Genomic DNA, 12,726 nt, shown 5'->3' with positions numbered 1-12,726 from the left:
TTTTTTTCCAAGTGACTTCGCATTTTCCTCAACAGCATCACTTGGAAGATGTTTAAGAAAAGCAGGGGGGACATCTCCAGGGAAGAAATCTGTAGACTCTTTTCTTTGACTTTGCATTCCCTTGCAAAGTACTTAATGCATGTTCAGCACACTGAAACATTGCCCAGTTGTGCTCTGAACAGAAATAAGTGTTTTCTAGAGGAGATTTAAAACAGTTACAGAGGGAACACTACCTTCAAACAGACATGGAAAACTAATGATGCTGCACTAAAAAGTAATTAAAGTTACTGCAGGGGCTTTGCCCTCAAGGAGGTAAATTACTGTAAGCCCCACAGAAACAAAAGCTGCAATATGGTAAAATTATACTGTAGAAAACCTAAATATAAAGCATAAATTAAAACACCCCAGTCTTCATACACACGGAAATTTCTGATTGCAACCACTAGGCAAGGAGATGAGACATATATTCCTCAAGGAATCCACTGATGTAAAGAAAATTGAATGCTGTGGAGCTGAACAACAGGTTAAAAATAACAGGCTTATTGTGTTGGGAAGTCAAACTACAGGTATTCATAACAACTACAGTATTCACGTTTCTACACAGTTTTATGGGATCAGATAGTCAAAAAAGAAAAAAACCTTCTGAACTACCTTTTTCATTTTCTATTAATGTGCTAGCTTCACTGGAAATAAACATGTTCCCCTTTTGTAGGATCTTCCTGTTAGTAACAGTTGCACATAAATAAAGTTTTCTAAACAAACATCTTATCTTTTTATGGAAGGAAGTTCATTAATAAGGAATTGACGTCCTTCCTTGAAAAAAAGACCACTGCTAATTCTTTCCCATAAACTAAAGAAATCAACTTACACCCTAAGATTTTTTCCTCTATTTTCACAGCAAACTGGATAGTCTGCACGTAGATAAAACAGAACTATTTGGGTTTTCTTATAAACAATACCTCTGTTGCTACCTTGCCACAGAATACTGAATAATTAATCTCTTCCCTTGGTTTTCGATTGCTTCATGGAACTTGTGCTTCATTTCAACTGTATTCCATACATTCCTGTTCAAACTACAGGGCAGCCTGTGAACACCTTTCAGCCTAGGAACTTCAGAGACACACCATAACTGTTTCAACCATTTTCAGAAACATCTCCTTTACCCAACAGATGCAACCACACTCTAACAACTGTGCCCATAATCTGCTTTGCTCTACATTGGCTTTGTCAACTACACAAGACATTTCTATCACCCAAAATTAACTCTGTCACGGAAAAACCTCTGATGCAGCCTTCATCTGTTTCCCTTCTTCAAAATGGCTTTTCCTTTAGACTAAGAGAATTTGAAACTGACACTGTACTGTATGCTACTTGTGATAAATAAAGTACTTTCCTCCTCATGCCTTCAGAAAGTCAGCACTTTATCAGCAGTCATGCTGGAAATATAAATGTTAACTTGTTTAAAGAGATTTTATATTTTCAGGGTTTTTGTGCAACAGAATTTAAGATATCATGGCCACACTGCAGGGAGATGAGCCTAAAAGAATGGCAAAATTATATAGTCTGTGGCTATCATACCTATATAAACTTAAGAGTTAGAACGCCATAGTACTTTTGTAGTAAAAGATCTATTTATTTCAAATACAATGTTTAACTCTGGAGGACACAGGAAACCTCATCAAAATACTTACAGTAGGAATTTCAAAAGGAAATTTTAAAAAGTGCACCAAACATTGCAACATTGTTGTTTCCCTTCAGCTGTGTCTATAAATGAGTACTATTTCAAAGGCACCTAAGTCTGATTCTGAAAGATAAAACACTAGTATATTCCAGCAGTCATACTTTTAAAGATCTTAAGAATGGGAAAATAAGGTTCCACAGTCCTTTACAAAGAGCATACACTGACTTTAGTTGCACAGTGCTTCACTGGAGAAGGCATCTATTTACCGTATGTCTTAATGCAGATATGCAAGAGTCATAGGTACTGAAACTGAGCCCTAGGCTCCTCCTCTATGCAGAACTCGAAAATCCATTTTGCACTAAGATAGCTTTTAAAATATCAGTCTGCTTTAGAGGTGATAAGTCCTAAGCAGATAAGAGTCAGTGTCTGCATTACACATCCTTGAAGTTATTGGCTCCTTGCGTTCTTATTTGGCATGGCTTTATATACTGACTTTTACAGTATTATATTTAGAATGTAATACTTTTGTTGATGGTGGAATCAGAAGTCTTAATGTGCTTGTGCATGTCTAATAACATACATGCCTGAATGTCGCTATAAAAACAAAACCAATTTCCTTTTCCCTTAACTCTATTCTTTTCAAAGGGTTAGGTCTTTGGAAAGGTTTCCCCCTATTTCTGTTTAATTCTTGATAAATGGATTGAGGAACAGTGACCTTTTCTAAAAGCAAAACCAGAGCACTGCTTTGAAAGGTCACATGGCACGACTCAGAAAGCAGAGCAGATCTTCTGGTATCCCATGGCAGCACCCAAAACAGGGATGTAGGTCTGACAAGCTTCTGGGCAAAACAGTACAATGGAGATTTTTGTCAGTCACTAGAAGTGCCACCCATTTTCAAGGAATGTCCTGGCCAATACGGATACCAAATCACTCTATACAATTTCCAGCTTTTCTGCCTTATTTTTAATTCACTCTCCTTTTAGCATAAGGCCTCAAAAATGTTTCTGAACTTAAACAGGGGAAGTTTAGATTGGATATAAGGAAGAAGCTCTTTACAGTAAGGGTGGTGAGGCACTGGAATTGGTTGCTCAAGGAAGTTGTTAATGCTCCATCCCTGGCGGTGTTCAAGGTCAGACTGGACAGAGATTTGAGTGACACAATTTAGTGTGAGGTGTCCTTGCCCACGGCAGGGGGGCTGGAACTAGATGATCTTAAGGTCCTTTCCAACCCTAACTGTTCTATGATTCTAGGAATTAGAAAGATTCCTGACATGGCATAAAACTTGAGGCAGCCTCAAGAAAGCTCAGTAAATATGTACAAAACTCCAAGACTTTTGGTAATTTTATTTTGTAAGATCAAGAGTTTTGGTGAGCTGTAGCTGATGGCTAGCCAAAGTATCTATGAATTACTTTAGCTCTGATGAATGAACTAATGGTAGCCAGCACTTCAGGCAAAGAAGCTTATTCTGCGCTGTCACTGTTACCTGTGCTGATGTCTTTTCTTGTCCACTCATCTCCAGGTTCTGCAATGCAGGTGTCACAACTGGTGGAGGAGGTGCTCTGCGCTTTTTCACTTCTGGGTTTGCTGTCATTCCTGAGATGTTACCAAGGGACAGTGATGAACCCAGGCTACTGGAACGAGAATTCACCGAAGGGGAATTTGGTGCAGTGGAAAAACCCTGTAAATGGATTAACATCTTGGATTAACATCACTTTCTAAAAACAATGGGAAAGAAAGAAGGAAAACAAGACACATCTGGTTACCGTTTAAACAATGATATGAATAATCATGTATGTTCCTCTGCCAAACCTGCTGAATTGCAAACTGTAACTTTTGGAAACTTCTAAAGGTCAACTGGAACAAAGCTTTTAGGCATCAAGTCAGGAGGCATGATAAGCACCTACTGCAGTTTAACAGTAGTGTTGAAGGGAACACTACTGTTGCTTGTTATTTAAAATATATGCTTCATCAGGATACATCATTATGGTTATCCAAATGCATTCACAGCTGTATTTAAATTACAAGCAATACATATTTCTGAAAGCAAGATATGCTCGTAAATTGGAACACTGTATTAATCACATGCTGTCTGTGTCCCAGACTTGTCTATTTTATTATCAATATGCCTGATTTACTGGAGTCTTCTCTGCAGATTTATGTAAGAGAAACTCTGCTGTAATCAATTTCCAATATGCATGATCAAGCATAATAATTCACAATCTACTGAAAACAACCATTTAACCTGGTAAAAAGAAGCCCTGTGAACAGGCACCACTCTGGATTTTAATAAGCCCAGATGAAAGAAGAAGCAGAAAATATTTAATTATTCCTTAATGTTGAAAATTACTTTAGTTCTCACTAAAAACTTAATGAAACCAATGGAAAAAAAATTTCACTGATTTCGGACTCAGGCCTTCATACATTTTTATATCAATATACAGGCAGAAATATATGGAGTCTTATAGCAGTAAATTACAATAGGAAAGACTGGGAAGCATGATTGCTTGAAAATGTGCATTTTTAATTTAGTTTTGACACTAAGATTCAACATAATTAATTTTTTGGATCTGCTAATAAAGACCTAAGCAAAAACTTTTCCCTCAAAACCTGTGAGTCACCTTTTGCTATTTTTAATTAAGAGAAGCATCCATATTAAATTAAAGATTCTACTTTTTAATTAAGTTATGAGACGGTCTCTTCTCAGAAATGGCTTCTGCGAAGTCACCAGATACCAATCCACCATGAGCTGGAGCAGGATACCAATTCTGGAAGCACAGGCTGATGACCATGGTTGATAATGCTGTTCTTAGCACAACAGGACATGCAACTGCAGTTGTAAAATTCACTCATTGAGGACATAAAGCTCTTAGCAGAACTTGGTCCAAAACTACATACAGGCAGGAAACTTGAGACCACCACAAATCCCATCACTTTCCAAATAAAAGAGGTAATTCTTTAAACCTAAGTTCTCCAACCTGGAAAGTGCTGGAAAATGCTTTGCATTGCTGTGGTGGATATGTGGCTTACTGTAAGAATGTAAGTTTCAGTGAATTTGATTAGTGACATGGCACGATAATTCCTTTCCACAAGCGCCAAGTGCAGTCTTAAGTAAAAATACAAAAAAATGGGGCAGCAAGCTCAAAAAGGCAATTATTTTCATTTTAGAACTGTTGAGGAAGCACTGATGAAACATAAAAAGCTAAAAAAATGTAATAGTGCAAAAAGATTTATGTAGTACATGTTCTTGACTTCTGGTAAAGTTCAATGGTTTACAGATTCCTATGACAGCAACTGAAAGTGCTAAATGCAGATAGAAAACTGACTACATAACCATCACTGAGTTAAAACTACCAGCTGGACGCCTCTGTTATCTTTTATGTAGCACACTGCACAGCAGACTTCATCTTGAACTAGTACATTTAGCACAAACAGGGCATGCTACTGGTATTCTGACTGACTAATGTCAAGCAGCATTTGCCACATCTTCTTCATTGCCAATTTTTATGAGCTGAACGACATCAATAGCTTCTTCATCTTTGTAGCAAATGAAGAAAAAAGCTCAAAGTTGAAGGTGAGGTTTAAAAGATTAGGTCTAATCTTATACAGAAATATTCTCTTTTCTTGGCCCTGTATCTTAGGCAGCGGAAAAAATAATTACCTCAGCTGTAACCTACAAGTTTTAAGTCATTCCAGTGCACACTGTACATGGTTCTATCAAATAAAGTTTGTCTACTCCTAACGAAATGACAGGATTCACAGGGTGAAATATAAAGTAGCTTTCTTTTTTCCACAAACGTATAAAATGAAAGAACAAAATAATTTTAAAGTGTATTCTATAGGTATGCCTTTGTGACAGTTCTTTGATTTTCCTTGCGGGATAAAAAGGTTGAGAAATTTTGTGAAGAGATTTAAATAGGTATAGAAATAATAAAAAAAACCACTAAGACTTCCCTCCCAGAATTACAAATACAGGATACCAGTGACAAGATAAGATATCATCATCATCATGGCTTGACTTCACGAACAAAGATTTGGGAAGGGCTTTACCCCTGCTTACTACAAGTGCGCTGATGACTAAAAAGGCCAATGTGGGATAGGCAAATCCGGTTGTAAAAAGCACAGTGAAAGGTCTCCTTGGGTGGTGCAGGAGGGGCGCGATTCTTTCTACGCTGTCTTTTCTCCTTGAGACTAATTCTGCATGAGTTCTCAAAGGAGACAATGGCGCTATGGAGCGACCAATGTCCTGAACCACCTGCATGCAGGGTTGGGTCTGTGACTTCCAGTGCACCTTATCACCTGCCGTTTCGTCCCTCGCCTGTCACTGCAGGGCTTTGCAAGTGTGGGTAAACCCTTCGGGCCTGTGCAGTGGAGCTTTTAGGTGAGACGCAGCTTGTGCAGAACTGACCCCACCCTTTACACCTGAGGTTTAACTGCCAGGCCTAGCAAGCTAGGACAGTGACAGCAAAGTCCTCAGGTCATCGGTTTGATTAGAGTATCCTTCTCTTTGATGGATGGCCTTACAGGGCTAAGCAAGTTCCATCTGCCCGGGTTTGAAGTTAAGAGTTGTCCTTCTCCTAGGATGGTTGCCCGAAGGCTAGTGAGCCCATCCTGCCCATGGACACACTTTATCTGACCCTTCCATTGAGACCTGTCTGGCATGGGAGGCCCCACTGGAGGCATATGCCACCACCAGCATAGCTCCCAACCTCACAAGGGCATACAAGCTCTTTCCCCACGACAAGGGGGTGTCGTGAAAGATATATGCAGTTTTAAATTAGCATCCTATTCAATTCTACCTCTAGGCCTTGTGGCTGAAGAGCTATCAGAATCCTTTTCCTGACAACAGATCACTGTGAAGGAATACAGGGATGATCAACTAACCATTCTAAACCTGTTTTGCTTGGGTTTTTCTTGAGCTTGGATTTTCTAAGAGAAGATGCAGGAAAAAACCATAATACTTACATGATACTATAAATAGTTGTCATGTGGGGCAACAGTCTATAACAAAAAGATTTTAATGAAAGAAAAAAACCCAACCTAACATTTGGAAAAAATCATCTATGTTTTCTTTTCCAAGTCCAACCTTTATACCAAGCCCATTATCTACTGAGTGAGCATTTCGAGGATGCTCATATGTTAAGACTCTTACCCCCAAATAAAAACTTGCTATGGCTTCCAGGGGAGTGGAATGAGGACAACTTCAAAGCTGTTTTGAAAGCTCAGTCAGCAATGAGAGCATCATCTAAATGTAGGCAGACTTTCAAGATTTCCACATGGACAGTGCTTCCTAGTGGCTTTAAGAAGAAAAGGGAAGAAAAATCCAACACATTGCACACAAACCACTGAAACAAGTGGTTTTGGCCTGACTCATCTTTTGTTGTAAACCTAATCTAGACAGACAATGGTTTATCCAGCTTATATATTTTATGTTGTGTTAGATGCAGTGCAGCTTCTTTCCAAATCACTGGATTTTGGAGGTTTGGGTTTCAGGCAGGTTAGCAAGGCAACTATTAAGAGTATACAACATTAATTAAGCAAACTTGCAGGGATCTGGTATGTACATGCCACTTACCCAAACTGTCTCTTATTTCTTATAGTTTTAATTTGGTATCAGTGCATTAATTTCAGTGGAACTACCCAAATTACAGCAGCATAATAGAGGAAAGCCAAGCTGAAGTGTTGTAGCCAATGTAGCTAGCTAAAAAAGTCAGCCCTTACCCTCTGTTTCATTTGAAAAACAGGTTAGCATGAATGTTCTGTTCAGAGTCAAAATCAGTTCCTACAATCTGTGTTTTGTAACTGTATTGTGAAAAAAGAAGGAGAAAGAAAAAAAAAGAAAAATCATGTCAGAAAAAGAAAATTCATGCCAATGAATTAAATAGCAAGCTTTCAAAAATGTCTCCCAACTTGTAAAATCACAGTGTCTGGTAGATCGCTAGGATTAGAGCACTTTCCTAGGAATTAAAAAAACAACTAAGTAATGCAACTTAGCAAGAGAAAAGAAATAGCTTCCTCTTTACTCCCTTTTTGTTTTTTGTTTTTTTTTTTATTAAGCCAAAGAAAACCCAGCATAAACACAGATACACCAGAACAGTCAACAATCAAGTTAGACTCTAGCTGAGCAAGGGTCTTGAACATGTACTGAATCACCATGGACTGAAGTTCAATTCAATTCCATGAAGTAGATGTTGGAAGGAGGCAATAATATGCAATGCCTACATATAGCCCCATCAGATTTCATGGATCCATTGTTCCATGTTGTACTTGCCAGCTAGCTTTCTCCCTCTCATTAAACTTCTGAAATCTATGGAATTTTCTTTTTTTTTTTTTCCTTCCTAATGTACAAGATGCTTTCTTTGGGGCTTAGCAGTTTATTTTTAGGATTTTTTCATGCTAGTTCTTGAAGCTGAAATCTAGCTTCCAAAGACCTGTTGGAATGGCAAAGAGGAGCTGTTAAAAATGTAGAAGTACGAAGAGTCAGAGTAATCTGGTGATTGAGGCATACCAGTCATTCAAAAGACAATGAGAAGTCAATTTTCTACACGACTACAAAAGTCCATAGCGTCCTGAACTCAACACAGGCTATATTAAGACCCTGAAGCAGAGGCTAATCTGTGTTCCAAGGTCAACCTAGAATGTGATTATAAAACTCTGACATCTTATGGATACATCTGAAAATTTTAATGATAATAATATAAGATTAATGTACTAAAAGTGTACTGCTGTGAGAATTGCATCTCACAAAAACAGATGTGAATAAAAATGGAAGTCAGCTCATGTTTGTTTTCAAAAGCTATCCCTCACACATAACTCTCTTACCCAAAGCCCTGTTATTAGCATTTCCTTGATTTTCTGATGACACTAAGTGGCATTTAAAGGTCAGCAAGGAATAGACTGCAGCTTGCCTGTGAGAGTGCTCTGACTTCCCGTTCCCTGTCCACACCGGTCAATAAAAATTTTTCAAAATGTCAAGTTCTTTTCTTGGGAGGTTGCTACAGCCAGGCCCTTCTTCCGCACCTCTTTGCCAAAGCTCAACTTACTTGACTCGCAGCCTTGTTATGCAACTTCCTTCTGAGAAGTTTTTAAATCAAAAGTAGTCAACTGAGCTGTTTTTAAGCACTCAAAGTGCCATACGTATCAGCAAAAGGGGTTTTATTTTTTCCAAAACAGAGACAAAACATAAGAATAAAAGTGTTATGCAGGAAATAACGTTTGGTGGTGGTTTTTTTTACCATGGGTAAATGCAAAAGCTAAGATTTTAGAGTAGGCGGACAAATCCATCTACTCAGTAACAGCAAAAATATTTATGCATGTTGGACATTCAAACTCCAAATGTCACAACTTAATGTCAACTTTTATGGATTTGCTGAATGACACCATCACAACTGATTACAACTCACCATTTGAAACACCAGGTAGTTTATGTCAGATCTACTGTAGAAACTGAAGTCAGAGGCTGCTTCCCTTGACATGATTCTAAAATCCCTTATATTAGAACTAAATCTGACAACACTGAAACTGAATTAATCCAAACTTCTGCTTCCAAACCAAAGCATAATACTGTGGTCATAAGACTGCTTGGAGACATAGTTTAAAAAAACCTAACAAAATCTAACTACTCAGATTTGACTTTCTAACCAGCTACACTGAATACAGTTTGGGTTTTGTACTCCCTGAAGCACTTGTGATTCTGGTACTTGCATACAGTCTGCAGAAAGGGAAAGTTCCTGCTCTGAACTAAAAAAGGAAAAAAGGTATTTTTATGCAATTTTTTTATGTTGCTTTATTTTCTAATTGCATTTTGCCACTGAAATGATCTGGTCACCCATCACAATATTAAAAGAGAAACAACTATTTCATCTTCACAACAATAACTCGTACAGGCAGTAGGCTTTCGATGTTTTACTGTAAAAGTTTTGAGTTATACTTTTGAGTTTGTACAACTATGGTGCTATCTTAGGGTGTACAAGTGTACTGTAGTATCTAGCTAGCAGTTCCAGATCTTGTGGTCAGGACCCATTTGGTGGACACCAGACATTAACACAGCCAGAATTAGAAATGCCTAAGAATGTTCCCTCTCCTCCTGCCAGTTCTCCCTCACCATAGCTGACCACATTCCTCTCATTTTAATACAGTTTGTTGAACAGAAATCCTAGCAGTGCCAGGTGCAAGGAGGTCACCTCCTTTTCAAAGTCATCTATGCTACCTCCCAGCACCGAAGTAGCATGACCAATCTGTCATTGCAGAGGCTACTAAGACCTTCCTATGACACAGGTCCACACCACCTGCAATTATGCTGGTTTACTGCTGAACTATCCTTATCATTACGTTTTTTTTTCTTGCACCTTAATTTCCCTTCCTAGAAGTTTATCTGATTACTTCTTGTCCTTACTTAAGTAAGGTCACATGATGTAAAGCACCTCTACAGCTAGGAGCATGACCTTGGTTTCCAGCTCTAACTGATTTATGTTCACTTCGCACCTCCTGTGGTGTGCAACCTCTTTTGCAGTAGAAAAGCTGAAAGAACAGCCACCCTAGGGAGGGAACTAGAAAAGTAGAAGCCTCCAGAGAAAAAGCTTTCTGAAACAGACCAAGAAGCTTCAATTCACTGCTTTGAAGAGGGAACAAGTGTGGGTATTAACTGAAACCCTGTGCACTATGCTGAGGACAGTGCACAAGGCGGTGGCCAACCAGAGAGAGCTTTCAAGAACCTTCTTTAGTGTTTCTTAAACTTCTTGTGTGTGAAGCAATATCCAGAAGTCCTTCTCCATTTGAAAATCAGATGGATACTCAATGAATATAAAAAAAATCACAAGTAAGTTGATTGGTTTTTTTACAAACATTCAAATAGACTACTTTGATACTTAGGAATCTAACTTTTTACTAAAATAATCTGTAGGTTAGAAAACATGGATTGGGAATATATGAATCGCAGCTAAGCATGAATATGTTTGTAAATTCTTGCAAATTTATAGTCTGATGCAGTAAAGCCAAGCCTAAGTGCTAATATCAGTAACACCTACTACTACCACCTCCCTCAGTATTCAGCCAGTCTGAGATCACAAGTTTACTGTGAATTCTCCAAAGTGAATAAACTACCATGACACATCTAAAGCAGTGGGATATAGATATATGAAACCAACAATGCGTTTATATACATATATATGTGTGTATATATATATAAAATATATTCAAGTAACTCAGAGATTTTATGATAAATTTGATTCCTGAATGCTTCAAGAATAGAAACTTTTAAATCACCTTCAGTGATTTAAAATTCAATGTATTTCCTTCAAATAATTTCTCCTGTTTTCACATCTTGCTCTTCACATTTTCTCAAGTCGCACTACACTTCACGCTTAGCAAAACCTTTGTCTATTGCTGCTACCCCAAATCGCTCATTTCAAGCTGAATAAGTCTCCCTGGTAGAATGAAAGTGACAGTCATAGTATCAAGGGAAACGGACGCAATGTTTTTTTCCATTGCAGCAATATATGCAGAGAAGGGAAGACACACTAACTTGATTTACATTTGAGTTTAAATGACAGTCTGTTCCAAATAAATTTGTAGTTTTAAAAAAAAGTAGTATCACCAGTAGTGATAATGGTGTATCAAATGAACAATGAACAAAAATAACCTTTCTTGATCGGAGAAGGTAGATGCTCTTTCTAAATGGTGGGACAGAGGGAAAGAAGGCAGAGCCATGTTTCAACAACTTGGAATGCTGCCTGGTGCTAATGAGAAGACCGAAGTGTACAAATCAATGTTTGGAAGGCACACATAAATCATTCGTGTCTTCTCCTATCAATCTGGACACTGACATCATTGCAGTAACCATCAAGCACATATCCTGTGAACTTTGTGAATCAGAGCTAAGCAACTTGTTTAGAAGAAAAGAAACTTCTCTTCTTTGATTCAGAGCTGCTAGCATTGACAAGTCAGCATCAATGCAGTGAAAATACACTTGCTACGGATCTTCCTAATGCATAATTTGTTTAATTTCTGTCAGTGCATGTCCTATGAAGGATGAAAAACTGTTTTGCTGAACTCTGAAGCTATTCAGCCACAAGTGGAAGAAACCTGGGTTCCTGACCATTCTTTTCTGAAGTCAGTGGCAAAGCAGGTAGACGTATGTTCAAACAAGAAAACTTCAGCTCATAACCACACAAGCTGGTATATTTTCCACTTAATATTCTGCTTTCCACCAGATTCTCAATTTCCCTATATGTAAACCCCAGAATCATAGAATAGATAGGGTTGGAAAGGACCTTAAGATCATCAAGCTCCAGCCCCCCTGCCATAGGCAGGGCCACCTTACACTAAACCATGTCACCCAAGGGTCTGTCCAACCTGGACTTGAACACTGCCAAGGATGGAGCATTCACAACTTCCTTGGGCAACCCATTCCTAGTGAGAAAACCTCCTCATTAACATGTAGGCAACATTTCTGCATTGGATATTTTCTGTGCTACTTTTTAGTTTAATGCCAACATTGCTGTCCAACACTTCAATGGGAGGTATGAGTGCAGGCTGCAGATGCAATCTAAAGTGGATTCTACAGCCAAGCTGCACCACAGATGACATGGTCGGGGATGATGGCAGATGCTTAGTATAAGGTTTGCTGGCATTTCACATAAGTGTAAAATGTTATATCTTGACTTTTGGAAGTGTGTGGAAAACTCTGTGTCTCATTTGTTAGAATACTGTCTTTTGCTTTAAATATCATTTTGGAAAAGTACCAGAATCAATTTATATATAAAATTTATAAAGATAAGGGCTAACTTTTAAAGATTAAATGTCTCATCAAATGGAGATAGAAGATGGGCTTGTAACGAGAGACGTGTAGGGAGTCTGGTGAATTATAAAATGGAATGACAAAAAATGTGGAAAGCACTACAAGTCTCTTTTGGATATTTGTCAAAGTGGTACAAAAGCAGATGAAAAATAAGTAGGAAAGAACACAGGAAGAAGTGAGGAGAGAAACAAAACCACAGTCATTATGGTGAAAAACGAAGTGAATATGAACAACAGATTTGATCAGAGTG

General features: G+C 38.2%; 1 protein-coding gene across 1 annotated transcript in view; it reads right to left on the bottom strand.

Moving 5' to 3' along the window:
• COBL (cordon-bleu WH2 repeat protein) overlaps positions 1 to 12,726 on the bottom strand; it is a gene marked incomplete at its 5' end in the record, with an annotated part of 115,293 nt that overhangs the window by 70,368 nt on the left and 32,199 nt on the right. The window contains one exon of the mRNA XM_034068000.1: positions 3,165 to 3,359. Coding sequence (XP_033923891.1) covers positions 3,165 to 3,359 — 195 coding nt within the window. The remainder of the gene's footprint in view (positions 1 to 3,164; positions 3,360 to 12,726) is intronic.

The sequence above is a fragment of the Melopsittacus undulatus genome, chromosome 1 (assembly GCF_012275295.1).
Source record: "Melopsittacus undulatus isolate bMelUnd1 chromosome 1, bMelUnd1.mat.Z, whole genome shotgun sequence".
In the NCBI taxonomy this organism is placed as follows: domain Eukaryota; kingdom Metazoa; phylum Chordata; class Aves; order Psittaciformes; family Psittaculidae; genus Melopsittacus; species Melopsittacus undulatus.
The sequence above is the reverse complement of the archived record's forward strand: the minus strand, read 5'-3'. Positions and strand labels throughout refer to the sequence as shown.